Source organism: Amaranthus tricolor, chromosome 7 (genome assembly GCF_026212465.1).
Source record: "Amaranthus tricolor cultivar Red isolate AtriRed21 chromosome 7, ASM2621246v1, whole genome shotgun sequence".
Lineage (NCBI taxonomy): Eukaryota > Viridiplantae > Streptophyta > Magnoliopsida > Caryophyllales > Amaranthaceae > Amaranthus > Amaranthus tricolor.
Window position 1 is genome coordinate 20392018 of NC_080053.1, and position 17407 is coordinate 20409424.

The 17407-nt window shown below is 32.4% G+C and overlaps 2 protein-coding genes across 2 annotated transcripts; both read left to right on the plus strand.

Annotated features, from left to right (window-relative positions):
- Positions 1-376: 376 nt before the first annotated feature.
- On the plus strand, positions 377-12784 carry LOC130818982 (ACT domain-containing protein ACR12). Its single transcript, XM_057685279.1, has 10 exons — positions 377-723; positions 1459-1507; positions 3176-3298; positions 4667-4761; positions 6888-6972; positions 7079-7138; positions 9363-9418; positions 10103-10208; positions 10294-10362; positions 12332-12784. The coding sequence occupies exons 1-10, from the start codon at positions 557-559 to the stop codon at positions 12392-12394; spliced, it is 873 nt and encodes a 290-aa protein (XP_057541262.1). The 5' UTR covers positions 377-556; the 3' UTR covers positions 12395-12784.
- A 1212-nt stretch (positions 12785-13996) lies between these two features.
- On the plus strand, positions 13997-15225 carry LOC130818983 (germin-like protein subfamily 3 member 2). Its single transcript, XM_057685280.1, has one exon. It carries the CDS (start codon positions 14112-14114, stop codon positions 14739-14741), a length of 630 nt encoding a protein of 209 aa, XP_057541263.1. The 5' UTR covers positions 13997-14111; the 3' UTR covers positions 14742-15225.
- The last annotated feature ends 2182 nt before the right edge of the window (positions 15226-17407 follow it).

Genomic DNA, 17407 nt, shown 5'->3' on the forward strand with positions numbered 1-17407 from the left:
ATTAATAATAATAATAATAATAATAATAATAATAATAATAATAATAATAATTAAATATTTGCATTAAAATGTTTGAAATTATTTATAAGAAAAAGTTTGAAAAGGAGGGAATAATATATATTTTTATTTTTTTTACTTTCTTAAATTATTGTTGATGGTCAACGTGTATTATAAATTGTAGGCTTTCGCATAATTACACTCTCTTTAAAGATTTTTCTTAAATCGAAAGATTTTTTGACCATACTCTTTTTTATGAGTATGAATTGTTATTATTTTTCTCTTCTCAGACCTTAATTATAATTTTTTAGATCCTATTCATAGTTTTTTTTTTTTTTTTTTTTGAAAGAGAGAGGATTGATGGCGATGAGAAAGACAAATTGCAATTTGTCTAATTGACAAACAAAAGAAAGATATTCTATAGCATGAGTGAAAAGTTGCGTCACACTCCAGCAATAATACTCCTTGCTGATCTCATTTTTATTTTACTCTTTTTAAGGAACATACACAATTCCGCCATTGCAGAACCTCAACCAAATCACTTCATCATTCACCAATCATGGCTGCTACACATTCCTTCCTAACACCCACTTTCTCTCTCCCTAAACCAACCTGTTTTTACTTCGTACCTTCGATTTCTCCTTCTCTTACTCGCATCAATAATCTCTCCTCCTTTATTCCTCCCCGTTTTTCATTTTCTCGTTTTTCTCTCATCTCCAGAAAATCGTAAGTTTCTAATTATTTCTCATCGATATTGCATATATTAAATCAAATGCATGTTTAAACTTCAATGATCTTGTATGCTATTATTGACTTGGTGATTTAGTTCCTTTTGTGATTTTCAATTTTCATCATTTTTGCCATTTCATTGTTGATTCTGTAAAATCAATGTCAATGAGTTGTTTGTAGTTTTAGATTTTGAGTACAATTGAGCTTAGAGTTGAGTTTGTGATAAAGCATATTGCAGAATATAAGAATTAGATTCTGGATAATTCTTTTTAGGTTGCCTTTTTTGAACTGTCTTTTGCAAGAAAGAGTGGTATTCTGGTTGATATATATATATATATGGGAGAGATCGGTTGAAAATGAGAATGCTAAGAATGACTCTACATCCAAAATTTCACTAAAATAAAAAAAATTTATGATCGAGCCAAAAATTCATAATCGTAAAGTAACTAACTATTACACAAAAAGGTAAGTATGAAATAATTTTTAAAATGTTCTTAATTTATAACATAGTATTTTTTTTATATATAGTAACCCAACAAAATCAAACAAAAATCCTTCTCACCATTCTCATTTTAAAATCCTTCTTATTTGATCCTATATATATATATATATATATATTATATATATATATATATAATTTTTTGTCACATCTTGAAATATGGTTTTATTTTATTTATTTATAAATCGAAACTTGCTGTTTGCTGATTTATTAATTCGTGGGTTTTGGTGTAGGAATGTATTGCAGGCTTCTCCTGATAGCACAAATGCTGTTGATGCATTGGTAACCTGCATTATCGTCGTTTTCTCACCTTTAATTTGATGAACATGCTGTTAAATATTGAGTTATTGTTGTAAAGGAGAACTGCTTCCGGATTACGAATTGTTTGAACTTATTAGCCCTTATCTGAACTTTTAGCTTTAATAATTAAGTGAAATATTCTATGTCAATTAGTTTAGTTCTTATCAGAACTTATGATGTATTAGAATAGTCGAAGCCTTTTGATAACATTTTTTTTGGTAGTCTTTATGATGGATGATAAATTTAGCCTTTGTACAAGAATTGATGCTGGATTCCTTTGTCCATCTTTAGTGTTTCCTTGATGATCATATAGGTAAAGATGGTCTTATGATATGCTTTTGTATTTTTAAGTGCATAGAATATGATACTGTTAATTAAAATCGAAGTTTTAGAAATAGTATTTCAGTAATCATTGTGGCATTTTGAATTGGGGAAATAGGGGATACAATTAAACATTTGATTCTTAGCTTGACCTTAACAAGTGTTTATGACAAATCAACATCATAGCTATGGTTTTATTTAGGGGTAGACTTAAGGACACACAAGTTTTTACCTCACTACATTATCAATCATAAAGAGAGTTGAGGAGTACAATGCAAAATCTTGGATGTTGTTGTGATTGTTGCTGTCTATGAGGATGTTTTTGTGGCTGTCAGGACTATATTTACCAATATTATTTACCACACAAACAACTACCAAATTGCCAAATTGGATCATTTTTTTGTTATGTATTTATTCTATGCTAGGGATCATGGGTTGCGTTAGGGTCGTATTTAGCCAGCCAGATATTGTGTGGAAATTTTGGAAATGAGTCTAGGGTCCAAAAGGGGTCCTAGATGGATCTTGAACTTGTTTTTTCTCTAGTATTTTAAGTGATTACCATGTCTAAAATGATCCTATAGGTTGGTTCTAGGTCTAAATGGGTCCATATAGATTAATACGTCTAACATTGGTCATAAACTTGTTGTCTAGTTCGAGTAGGGCGGGTTTGGGTCGGAAAATATTTGTTCTAAACATATCCACTTTTTTATTAGACCTAGACTCATCAAATATTTGGGTCTGTAAAATGAGACTTATTGGACCCATGATGCCATGATCATCCCTATTCCACACCTTGTCACAAGGGAAAATGAGCCATTGAGATTCTTTATTCAAACCTTTGGGTGCTTAGCATCATCTAATGCTTTTATTATTCTTGGTTCTAAACATTGGGAGCTAACTCCTAGATAAAATTAAATTGGAGGGAAATGGAATAGAATTTCTCCATATATCTTTTGAAAATTCTTTTGTTTAAGTGATAGAGGTTGGGCATGTTGGGACTTGGGAGATGCGATGGTATCTATATCCTTTGGTCACTTTTTTGTTTGTCAATGTAGTTATGTGGAATACATATGTGATAGTTGGTGGAGAAGTGTTCACTATGAAGAGAGCCTGCTCTAACTAGCCCAAATTTATAAATAGACCCCATTCTCACAATTATTTTAACTATTATGATTCATGACTATTTAATTGCCGTTGAGTATCTGACATAGTTTTTCCAACAAGCCTTTGTCTTTTATTTTTTTAAAAAATAATAGATAGCTTTGTTTGCTTTGCTTAGAATTCGATCACTTAAATTTTATAGTCATTTACCTTTTTCACTGTTTTCAGATGTCTGATTCAGAAAATGATCCTATCCCAATGCCTGTAGTTTTGATTGATCAAGATTCAGATCCAGTTGCAACAATAGTGCAGGTTAGCTTTGGAGATCGTCTTGGAGCTCTCATTGACACGGTGAGGTTACACCTTTTGCTTCTTTGCTCTTGCTTGACGTGATATCTATTTCCTCTTTTGCCTTTAAAAAACTATTGTTGAATGGGTTTCCTCTTGGTCTATAATGAAAGATGCATGTTTTTGCTCTTTGTCTAATGCTCTTAAATCTACCGGAGCAAACTATATTTTTTCACTTTGGTGTTTAATTAGAGGTCCTGATCATGTTTTGGTCAAGTATGAAAACTTTATATTTTATTGAGCATTCTGTTTCTATAAATTCTTATCGATTTGGATTTGTTGAAATGAGATATGTAACTGTACGATCTAAATAAATTAAGCAAACCTCAAGGTAGCGAGACCTATCAAGAGAAGTCCTTAATGCATGTTATTCGCTAATGGCATCATTTCAAGTTGATAAAAGCTAGAGATTGTCTTTACTGTTAATGCTAAGCTAGAGATGTAGAGTTGAGCGTTAGAATCAAAAGTCTTACAAGGAATTTAGTTTTGACTTGGAGAATCATTGTAAAGTTATTTTAAAGTTAAATATGAAGTAACTATTTCCAAGTGAGTGTTTTACGTACCTTGATTCAATTTGTCATGGGGATGGAGATTTTGATCTAGATCTAAAGCACAAAATTAAGTGTGCTAGACTCAAATGGAGAACTATAATCAGAATATTATGCAATCCAGGTGTGTCACTAAGGTTAAAGGGAAAATTCTATTATATGCCAGTGTTTTTGGGCTTTCAAAGAGATCATCGTAGGAATATGGAGGTATCTGAGATACGTATGTTAAGAATTAAGATGGATAAGTGGACATATCTCAAAAATAGAGCTGAAATAAAGACATAAGATAGGGTCTTGGAGTCGCACATATTGAGAGATAGCTACTTATGTCTTGGTCATGTGCAAAGAGAAGGTAGAACTTTGAGGAGTCAAGAAGAGTAATAGGTAAGTTTGCTTGGAAATGACAAGAAGAATTCGAGTTTGCAAGAGTATATGACAAAAGATAGGAATAAATGAAGAATATTGTAGATGAACATTAGAGCTGGTTTTTTTAGTTGGGTATTAGTATTAGATAGGGTTAAATGAAGTATAATCTTTATTACTGATGACTTTTCATATTATTTTATTTTTGTTCATATGGCGGACCCTATATGTCCTAATTAAGGCATTGACATTGTTATTTTTTGTTTCGGCGACATACATTTATTGGGAAGAACTCCTTTCCACCTTTATTACTACCTGGTTTCCTATAATATGTTGAATTGTAAGTGCAATTAGTAACTATGAAAAGCAACCGACTTATTTCTTTTAAAATGTATTAACATGTAAATTTTAGTGTTTATTTGTGTTCATTTATTCTACTTCTAAGACATTTTTCATACAGATGAAGGCATTGAAAGATTTAGGTTTAGATGTGTCAAAGGGTACTGTTTCCACCGAGGGAGCTGTCAAGCAAACAAAATTATTCATAACACGACTGTATGTTACTTTTTTTAGACTCTTCATATGTATTTTATTGATTATTGCTAATCCTTCATCTAAAAGGTTGCGAGGGTGTTTTGTAAATGGCTTTTGGGTTGGCTTTTGGCTTTTGACTTTTTGGTTGGTCAAAAAGCCTAAGATCGTGTTTGGTAAATGACTTTTTTGCAGCTGACTTTTAAGTAGCCAAAATAAAAAAGCTAATCTGGTTGGCTTTTTTCATTAGCTTTTTGGCTTGTTGTCTCACTTTTTCTTTAACAAATAAACAACAAATAATACATAATTTTACCAAACATCTAGGTTAAAAGCCAACAAAAAAAGCCAACACTCCCAGCTTGTCAAACAAGCCAATAGCCAACAACCATTTGCCAAACACACCTACCTCAGCAATCTACTTTGTAGATTATTATGGTATCATGTTGATATTTATTATTTTTAGCTTGCTAGTATAACATTGAGATGCTAAATATTAATATTTTAAATGTCGAAAGTACAATGCCCAATTATTAGTTTTAAGCTGTGCTTGATGTTTTTGATCATGAAGTTGTACACTTTCAAGTCTATCAAATAGATGAAATGAAGTAACAGTAAGATTTTTCCAGAGTTGGCTCATGTCATACAACATTTCATCGATTAATAAGTGACTCTTATCTAGGCTCTCACATAGGCAAGGTTTGAGGGGTTGAATTTACGCAACCTTATTTATGTAAGAATAAAGAGATTGTTTTCGATTGACCCTTAATAGCAATCATCATGTACATCTTTATATAAATAAGAAGTGCAAATAATTTAATAAGTCACTTTATAATGTTTATTATAATTTGAAACTAAAGTACTTTATTGTCTCTAGTAAATAAAATTCATGTTGAATATATGTTGGTGTAAGAAAAGGCTCAACCATTGTTTTTTAAATTATCTTATCTTATACGTCCTCTGTCCCTTTATGTGAATTTATTAAACGTTCTTATTAGTCTGTTCAATCAAATTTGCTATATTTTTTTTCTAATGGTCCCATCCTTTCCCACTAACTCTCACCTTCATGTTTAATCTTTCTTTTCATACCTTTTTTCTAATAGTCCCATCCTTTCCCACTAACTCTCATATTCATGTTTAATCTTTCTTTCTATACCATCCTCTTATTAGTGTCAAAGGATTAAAAAATAACAGATGTGTTTGAGGTGAAATGAAGAGTCCAAGTAACATGAATCTCCTGAGCATCTGAACTACCTTGACCTATTGTGCAAAGAAGTCATTAGTTCAACAGTCAAATTTTAAAAAGTGGAACACTTGCTCCTGCTTAAAGTTTTGCTATGCAGGTTGAGGTTGAGTTTTTCCTACAACAACAATGCTGTTGTTGTAGGATAAAATCAACCTGATCCAGAAAAATTACTTTTGAGGAGTGTCTTCTTTGTTCTTAACCCTTTAAACTGTTGCTTAATAAACTTAATTAAGTAGCTCACACTCGATTAACACAACTCTGACAGAAGTACGACGTACAAACTGAGTAGAAGTATTGAAAGTTTCCACTGAGGTGATTAACTTTGGATCTGCAAATGAAGTTGGATCTGACTATGTCTTGGTCTACTTCTTTGATCATGGCTCAGCGTATGCAAGTTTTATATATTCTTGAGTCATGTTGCTTCCAAGTTGAACTTGTATTGCATTACCAAATCTTTTCTATGCATTACTAAGCTGAGTGTATTGTCTAGAAAACTGCCATTGGTCATTGTATAATAAATTGACATATGAGGGGTATTATGAGGATGCGATAAAATTCAGTGAGTGCTTAGCTTATAGAAGATAGTAAGAGTTAGTTACAGGAAAAGGACGTCTATTAAATGGAAAGAGTAGAGAGAAAGGCATCTGAATATTTTATGATTTATATGAAGCTTTCAGTTCTTTGGGAGAGATTCTGGCCTCTCTAGAGCCATTTCACTATCTTAGCATCTATCTGTAATTTCAGTTCTTCACCTTCAATATTAACTTCATTTCATCATCTTCAACTTATGCCAGCCCATTACACATTGAGACATTGAATCATTTGCTCAAGATTTTGTGTTTAATTTTTTATTTTAAAATGCTTTTATTCTTTCCATTCATAGATTTGTTTGCTTTCTTATGTTTAGTGATTCTGGGAGAAAGGTTGAGGATCCTGATATGCTGGAGCACATCCGACTTACGATCATTGACAATCTTCTAAAATACCATCCTGTATGTCTTGCTTTGAGTTTACACTTACAGTTTAAAATCTGATGAATGTTGAGACTAATGGGGGTGTGATGGCAAATTACCATGTTCATGTGTCTTTGGTGTGTAGGAATCTAGTGAACGACTTGCAATGGGAGAAGCCTTTGGTGTCAAAGCTCCAGTAATGAAGGTGATTATATTGAAAATACTATTCTTTTTGCTCTATATATTTATGTTGTGGTTTTTTTTTTTCATTTAAATCAATTGAATATCATATGTTCAACCTGCTCTAGAAGGTATAATTTATCAAGTTACATTCTATTGAGACTGCTCTGCACGAACAGAAAATAGTTTTGAAACGAATCCTTGGCATTGACTTCTCCATTATTTTGATTTTGTTGCTAACTTTCATAACCGTCCTTTTAATCAGGTGATGTTTTTTACTATTATGGCCAAAATTAAAGCTCGTCCAGATGTATATTAGTTCTGTTGACGTTGGTGATTTGTCTATGCAATGGCTCTACTGTGTTTTCAGTTTATGTTGAATATGATGCAGCAGGTTCTGTCAGCACAAAAGTCTTTCTTTAAATTCCTATTGTACGCAAGAAGCCATTTACAATCTAAATATATACATCTTCCCTCCCCCCTTTTGTTTGGGCTATAGTGTGATATGGGATACAAAGGGGACCCTGAGTCATTGACTCCACCCATTTGGGTTTGGGGCAGGGGAACTTGCCTTTATCTTCAGCTGGCCCCTCTCTGTGCCATGATACTATGATGCTTGACCATGATCTTTTTCCTCTAATGCACCTTCCACTTAGATTGCCATTTTGGATTAATTGCCCCAACATCTTGCATTTAGTAACCTTAGATCTTTTTCCTCTAATGATACTAGTGTACCTTTGTTTATTATATATAAAATACAAATCTCCTTCCATTTTCAATTAGTGCAATATAGAGATATAGCACAATATTGAGGCTGTGATTGTAATGTTTCCATATGTATTCCCTCTATCTCTTTAGATTTGCCCCATTTTTATTTTTCTGTTAGATTGTTTTGACAGCTTTGGACCATATTCTGAGAAGTAGTAGATCCACTTGTTTGTTTCATGGAATAGGAATGAGGCCGTTTCGTTCTTTTGTTACATAACGGTCGTATTTTAATGGATTTTGAGCTTATTGTTCCACAACACTCTCATGTAACATGTGATTTAAAGTCATGGATTATATTATCAAAAATATCATGGATTATAAGTTGTTAGGTAAAACCATGGATTAAAGCAAAATGACTCATCAAATCATGTATAGTTCTTATTTATGGAAAGTTGCACATGACGTTTGCTACTAATAGTCAATCGGGAACAACCCTATTTGTTAGTTTTATCATTAAAAAGGCTAATTTTGCGTACATCCGACCCTCCCAAACTCCGCCTTAGGTGAGAGCCACTTAATTGCATTGGGGTAATGAAATGTAAACATATTAGCCACTATAGTCTTTTTATCAATGTTTATTGTATTCTGAAAGGTCTATTATATGCATTATTTCAATTATATGTTCTAGAAAACTTGAATTGCTACAATAAAATGAATATTTTACAAGTTAACCATTCACATTGTGATGTCCGCGAAACGAATCGCAACACCGTGAGTGCCGTGTTTGCGGCATTGTGACCATCACCGCATTCTATGATATTTTTTTTGCTGCTTTGACTAGTTAGTTTTATCAATACATTTAATGTGGGTTGTGACTTGTAGAAGCCTTGATTGATGTTTAACCTCCAGGTCTAAATTAATAATGTATATGAAGAAGAAACCAAGGAACTAAAAATTTTACCTAATTTCATATATCTACGACTTCAAAATTTTCTGCTTATCACTACATATCTTTGTTTTGGACAGTTTGTGTTTTTCAAATTTTTAATAATAGATCAGTAAAACTGCAGCAACTAAAATGGTGAATACCAACACTAGGAGTGTGAAAATGATGAACTGTGGTTAGAAATCCAGTATGGAGTTCTGAGGTGGGCAGTTGCTTGGATCCCCGCTTTTGCGCTCTGAGTATTAGGGATGAGGTGTTTATGCAAAAGTTTTCGTAAGCTTTTTCTGCATAAGTTGGCGCTTTTTTCAAAAAAAAAAAAAAAAAAAAGCATGCAGAGGAAGCTGGGATTCCCTTATCGAAAATATTTGAGTCTATGTGAAGCAGAGTAATTTTTAGTATGTGTGATAGTTGTAGGACATGATGTATGTGGGAGTAAGATTATTTTTTTGTGCTGATATTCGTCAAGTTCTAAAGATTCTTGTCATGTGTGAAGAACTTGAATATCTGACACTGGTTATCACTTCTATTTAAGTTTTTGATGGAAACTGGCAAGAGTGACTACTGACTAACCAATTTTTACTGATACATATTGTAGCCTGATGTTGATGTGGCAACTCATATCTCTGTTCAAGATGATGGGCCTAAGAGGAGGTTTGAACATCTCTCCAGAACATGTTTATAAGACGAGCCTATCTTTTTTCATTGTGCTTTTTCGCTTTTTATTTAATTATTATAGGATTAACTATGTTTGCATTTGAAACTAGCACGACTGCCCACACTTATTCTCATAAAGGACTATGTTTGCATTTGAAATGTGACACTTGTTTTGAGATGGAGAGAGTAGAGAAACAGCGAAAACCAGTCATGCTGAGCCCAAGATAAATTTTTTAGAAACTATTCGCTGTTTCATCTAAATTTGTTAGAAGGAATATTGCATTTTCTCTGTTAAGAAAGTTGCTCAAACTTGAAACAAAAAGGACTAAAATGTAAGACAGCACTAAAACTGTGATTTTTGCTTCACATTTAATCTGTAGCTGTGCTGTGGTCATTCTTGTTTTTCAATATGACTTTATATCAGCTGCCTCCACCAATGAGTCAATATTCTACATAAATTCTACCTTAGCAATAAAAAATTTCTTGTTCAACCATTTAAAGGGAGAGAAGATTAATATAACCATCGATTTCAAGGTTAGAATAAAAGTTTTTTATTTTGGGGGAAGGCTAGAATAAACCTATTAATAATTTAATATGCATTCTGTGTTCTTTTGGCTGAAGTTGGGATAGAAGATTAATGTTCTGTATCTACCACCGCGTGTTTTTTCCTCTTTTTTCTAGTTTGCTATGCATAGAGACAGCAGATAGACCTGGGCTGTTGATGGAAGTCATAAAGATCATGGCTGATATCAATGTCGATGTGGAATCAGCAGAAATTGACACAGAAGTATTTCCTCTTCTTCAATGAGTTTATTCTTTATCATCTATTTGGTGCTCTTTCTGTTGTAACCACCGTTTATTCCCACTTACAGGGACTTGTAGCCAAGGACAAGTTTCATGTAAGTTACCGAGGGGCAGCACTAAACAGTTCGTTGTCTCAGGTGAGTCAAATCGTAACGTAATGTCAACAAAACATTATTGGGTGCTTGATGTAGGCAAAAAGCATATTGATCCTCTATTAAATGCAAACCTTGTTAATGAAATTATGGTAAAAATTACCTAGAATAATCCAATTTTTTTATGGTTTTCTAGTTTTCCTATAATAATTCCACCTATTGATTAACTATGAATAATTCCAACTTTGGGGATATTTTCCTAAAGTAAATCCGGTAACTCAATGACTTGTTATAGCAAGTTTAATTTTTTTTTTTAAAATGTAGAAATACAAAGAGATGGTCGAATGCAACAAGAGGGGGTGAATTGTTGTATATTAAGCTTAAGATTTTTGACCCTAATTTTGCGGAATTATAACAATAAAATAAAACTTAAACTTAAAGTGAAAAAGATAAAAGGAGACAAAGATTTTACGTGGAAACCTTCTTGGCCTAATAAGAAGGAAAAACCATGACCCCCGGGATTTCAAAATTCTTACTATGTTTTAGGTTATCAATTACAATTACATAAAACAATTTGCTTCACTTGAAGCTTTTCTATTCTAGGCCTATTTCTCTTTCTCTTCTCTTTCTCCTTCTCTTTCTCTTCTATTTCTCACGCTTCACTTGAAGCTTCTTTATTCCCCTAGACTTCTCTTAAGTCTAGTTACAACAAAACACTCAAAGAGGATAAAAATTAATTAGTTGCTTAAGAAAAATATAATAAATTAATTGGCATTAAATAGCTGAAATTTTTTTTCTTAATTGATCTCCCTTTCTGGACACTCTTAGATACAAAACCGGTTTAGGCGTAGAGCCTCCAAATAATAATGGGAACAACCGCAACTTTTTTTTTTTTAAATAACTTCCACTAACTTACTTGTTCCTAAAGGAAAAGATAGTGGAGTACCAAAAATAGAATCGGTTACCAGCTGCTAAAAATAGGAGACGGTTCCTTCAAGCTAAAAATAGCATAGGAGTTTAAAATGAAGATCCTAAATAAAAGGAGACCTTTTCTCAACAAAGAATAAGTCTTAGGTTATTTTTAGATGACTAAAAATAGTTTTGCCAACCAACTTATTAATTAATTAAGCAACTAATTTAACTCTTAACCGTTACATCAACTTAAAAACAGAAAGTAAATTATTTGCAGTTTTCCAGCCGATGTCTTCTCCAGACTTGCAACGTAGGAACAGTGTACTGTCTCCATCTATAACTTTCGTCAGATTGTCAACTTTGGGAACAGTAGACCGCCTGTCTACTTTTAACATCCTAAGCATTTATCTAACTTCTTGGATATTTACGACACGTACAACCTCTACGAACCAAGTCATAGGCTTCATCAACGATTTTAACAAAATCGAATATTTACCTACAAAACAATCTCTAAAACATGTTTGTTTATTTAAAAGTGAAGTCATCATCAAAACCTAAGAGGCCAACAAAAAAAGGTAATTAAAAATAAAATGTCGAAAAAAATGTTAAAAAAATTTATGTAAATTTTTAAAAATTTTCTCTAATATTACATTCAGTTAAATTTTTTTTGGTAAATTAGCTACTATAGCAGATCATCGGGTTATCCGATTTTACTCTAGGAAAATACCCTCTAAAATTGGGATTATTCATGGTTAATCAATAGGTGGGATTTTTATAGGAAAATCATGAAAATATTGAATTATTCCATGTAGTTTTTCCTAAATTATAATCTACTACCTTATAAATAGGTTTTAGTTGTGAAGACTACCAATTAATGTTTTCCGACCATTGACCATTAACTTAGGCGTCAGATGGTAGTCTTTCACAAACAAACTTGATTTTTATACGGTATTTTTTGACAAAATGTGTAATTTCTTACAAATTTTACAAAACTATTTCTTGGGATGTTTTCAAGTTGTGGCAAATCGTGCTTTCTTTCATACAAGCATTTCGATTAATATGTTATTCGTTTGGACTTTAGTTAATACCTTGATATTTGCAGGTTTTAGTAAATTGTCTCCGTTATTACCTAAGAAGGCCACAAACTGATGAAGATAGTTACTGATAGCAAGAGCTAGTTCTTATCAAACTACGTGAGCCAATATGGTCCTGGACTCGCGTGCTGCGGTTTATGCAGATTACTCTTATCATAGGTTATGTTGGATTTTGAAGTATAATCTGTAAATAAGTTGAATACCTACAACCATCTTGTACCCGACATCGTTTCACCTTGTGGAACATTCGCTAAAGTGTATGAATAATCAAAATAAGCCTTGCTAGAGCGAGTTTTTACGTCCTAGCGACCATCTATGGTCTTGTTTGGTAATTCTCGTTGGTTGTTTTAAGTGACTTGTTTCTGTTTGTATCAACAATTTCTAGTGGCATGGTAGCATACTAGCATTGTGTATTACTTGTTTGTCCAATTTATCAATCAGGCTAAAAGACGCCTTATGCAGTGTTATAGTCGTATAGTCACGGTAAAGTCATAGTAATAGTCATAATCATCAACTCATATTCACGTTCTATTCACCTTCTGTCCAATTGGAATGGCCAAAAAATCTTGGTGGATTTCTTTAATATTTCTATGCTTCATGTGCATTGCTTTCTCCCTACCTCTTTCATATTTGTTTGCTTTTTATTTTGGATTATTCATTTGATTTTGCTTTAGTTTAATTTAAGGTAAAATTAGCTACAATAATCCAAACTTTTTATGATTTTCCTACAATATTCTCACCTATTAATTAACCATGAATAATTTCAACTATAGAGGTATTTGTCTACAGTAAACCGAAGTAACTCGATTACCTGCTATACTAGGTGTAGTTTACCAAAAAAGTAAACTAAAAATTAATGTAAAATTAAAGAGAAAAAAAATTTAAAACTTACATAAAAATTCTAAATGATAAACAAAATCAAAAATCTTTTTAACATTTTTTTCGACATTTTTTTAATTTATCTATTTCAAAAAATTAGAACTTGTTATAACAAGTCATCCGGTTACCGGGTTTACTCTAGGAAAAATATTTTCCAAAGTTGGGATTATTCATGGTTAATCAGTAGGTGAAATTATTGAGAAAATCATGAAAATGTTGGATTATTCTAGGTAATTTTTCCTATTTTTAATTCTTATTTTACATAATTTTTATCTAATATTATTTACAAACCCATTTTGCCTACTTGTTTATTTGTTATATCCACATGTTCTTTTAAACTGCTTTATTTTTTCCATTGTTTCACTACAAATCAATAAAGTAATAAAATCCTTTGTTGTCCACTTGTGATAAAAGCAAAGGAACAAAAAGAGAGACATTTAAAATAAATCTCATTTATCATTTATTTGACCTTGTATAATCGAATTTAACTTCAAAAAATAATTTACAATAATATAAAAATCAATACGAACACAAAATTTAATTTCGACCCAATCCAAAATATGTGACATAAATCGATCCGATAACTCAAATAAACACCAGCGTAAATTAGTCAAAGAACACGCAAAGTTGACGAGACCACAAAAATTCATGGTACCAATAGACTACTAGTCAATGCTTGATTGCTAAGGGAATATTGTATGATGCTTCCTTCCACATTGCTCTATTGTCAATTCCTCCTTCTTAACTCATAAGTCATTTATAATCACTAGAATAGTTGGTGGGACTAATAATATTCCACTCAAATAATTCATGCCTATAAATTACTAAAACTTCATTATAACACCTACTTGAATCATTATTATATTATATCATATTTATCTACAATTCTTCCTAAAACCTGCCAAAAACATGTCTTTACCATTGATCATTGTCCTACTCCTTTCACTCCAATACCAAACCATCTTCACATCAGGGTCCGATCCAGATCCGACCCAAGACTTTTGCATAGGATCCGAACCCGGATCCCCTACTTGCAAAAACACTGATGTAACAGTAGAAGACTTCATATTCACAGGCATAAAATTCCCAGGAAATTTCACAAACACAGGTTTCACTTCAAAACCTGTAAATGCAAATGTATTCCCTGGTTTAAACACCTTAGGATTGTCCATGGTTCGAGCCGATTTCGACCTAAATGGTATAAATGTGCCCCATTATCATCCTAGGGCTACAGAAATTGCTTATGTTTTAGAAGGAAAAATCTATTCTGGGTTTGTGGATACTCAAGGTAAACTTTATGCTAGGGTTCTTGAGAAAGGTGAAGTTATGGTTTTTCCAAGGGGTTTATTGCATTTTCAGATGAATGTTGGGGATTCTCCTGCTGCTATTTTGGGTAGTTTTGATAGCCAAAATCCTGGTTTGATGAAAATTCCTTCTTCTATTTTTGGGTCTAATATTAAAGAAGAGCTTTTACAAAAAGCTTTTGGGCTTAGTGCAAGAGAGCTTCATAGGTTGAAGAACAAGTTTACTTCAACTTAAGGATATGCCCTCAAGCATTAGACTAACGGCTTGTCTGGTAATTGGTACTAAATTTTGGAAATCAAAATGATTTGGAGTGTAAATATTCATGATATGTATCATGTATTTTCATCATGGTAATGAAAGTTTTATCATAAATAAGTTTTTTTCTTGCGTCGGTGGCGGCAAGTATCATAATTCTCTCAGTAAGATGTGAGTTGGGTTTCGATTCCTAGCCTAAAAAAATTATTGTATTTCACTCTGAGGCCAAAAAATAAATAGAACGGCCTTGAACGAGGATGTTATGTTACATTACTCATTGTTTATAATTATTGAGTTGAATTAGTAGTAGATTTTTAGTATTAAGGCTATGATATTATTATTATTGTTTTTGTTTGTCGTTTCAAAAAAATGAAATTATTTGAACTTTTTGTGTTAAGCTTGTTTGTTATAAGAGCTTGTTGCATTTTTAATGAAACTTATTATTATCGGCTTTGAGTAATTATATAACACTAGCTATTATACATTATTCACAATTCACAATTATAATTCATTTACATGATGAAAGGTTGGTTTAATTAAGATTCTCAATTACTTAAACTCGAATTCGATCAATAAGATTAACTTAAGTTTGAGTCATTTATAAATTTTTGTCACATAGATCAATATATACGAGTTATAGTCGCTATAAATCAAAAAGTGCAACCGTTATAACCATGTCATTGAATTTCGATCATCACCATTGTAAATGACCTTCGACTCTTATCAATCACCTTTGCACTCTTTCGACCCAAGTAATTCAAACTACCCTCCGCAGTCTCCTTTTTCGCTTCTTCCTTTCTATTTCATCCTCACCCACCATTTCACCAACTAAGAATCATTATAAACTCGATCGCAAGTCGAACTTCCTATTGATAGGATCATTAAGTGCAAGATTGTCGATCAAATACACCTAAAAGGGTGAACAGAACAGATTTAGATGGTCATACAAATTGATAAATCCCAATCATGAAATATGCAATTAGATAGTAGTATCGGATTAAACTCAATTAGTGTGTATCATTACCATATTACCCCAAGTGTATATGTAAAATATCAAGTAATTCTGATACAAAACTGTCTGGGAAGATTAAATTAGTGCTAATTTGGGAGAAATTATTAAGATTAACTATGATCTGACAACATTCATCTGGGATGATTGAAAAGGCATTGAGCGCACGCTGTAGTATTAGTGCATGGGAGGGTCACGTGCGTTTGGAAGACACTTGTCCATTATTAGAGATCATTATGAACTAGTGGGACACGTATTAATAAAAGAGGGAAAAAGCACCATAAAAAATATAAAGGAAAAATCACCTAGGTAAAAAGGAACTTGACACGTCTAAGACAACTACAGTGGCATATAAGAGAATTTTGGGGATTGATGATATAGTAGAAGAATGTTCCATATGTACGAGGATAAGACTATAAATGCACATCAAGAAGCTCATAATAAGGAAATTTATTTTTAAACTAAAGATGACTGCTAAGAGAGAAACGAAGAACTCTAAGTAATTTATTGCGAAGGAGTTATTTCAGCTGATTTTCGAGGTTTACATTGATTTTCAGAGAAGCATTATAATTGCACAATCATAAATCTTAGAGAGAAATTATTATTGTGATAAATAATCCACAAAAAGTACATTTGTCAGATATTAATCACAAAAGACCTTACGTCAAAATAAGTCCTAAGTAGTAATCCACCTTGTAGCCACTTGCTCCTGGAAGGACCTATTAGGCAATATATCTCAGACTGTTACTGATTTGGGCGTCGGAGTGGGTACCCCGGAAAAATATTTCGGGCCCTGCTAACCCCTTGTTGCATTTTACAGGGACAACCATCTTCTTTAACGATCTTACTGCATAACATAGCAAGATAGCAAAGACAGGCTTCCACCAGCACTTAATTTCTGATTAATTACAAATCAGGGGATTAAGTTCTTAAATTAATTGTCCTACAAAAATAGACAGGTACACCAAGTATACAAGAAATCTTCTTGTAGTATACCTTTTCCGCCTCAAATTGTAAAATTGCATTTGTTTTTATGAGTAAATTGCAAAATATTTTCATTTCTCAATATTTTAAGGTGCAACCGCCTAAGATCCGGCTCATGAAAGGGCCAAATTGAGTTAATCCTTACAATTAAAAATCACTATTTGCAGAAGTAGCTTCTAGTATGGATCGAACTTACAGCATTAGGTTTTCAGTTAAGCGCATGACTACTAAACTACATAGCTGGAGAAAAAATGACCGAAACTTTATTTATATAACAACCCTTTTTTATTTTTCACCTAGAGTTCAAAAAATATCAATAACGACACTGTAGAGTTCTTAGCAAATGGGCTCCCATGAAAAGAAGATACACCTTGTTGATATGAGTAGTCTATCAATCCCTTTTCAAGCTAAATTTGGAGTATTACATTTTGTATTTTGTATTTTGTATTTTGAATTAAAACATAGAAATTTTGAAGCTCTCTAGGTTGATAAAATGATGGGTGAAGATGAAAGAGGGAAGAAGCAAAACACTTATAAGAACGAAAGTTATAAGTGATTAACAAGAGTCAAAAGGATGTTGTTGGTCACTGAAATTCAATGACATGATTGCAATTGTTAAATTGAGCTGGACTTATTGTGAATGTCAGCAATT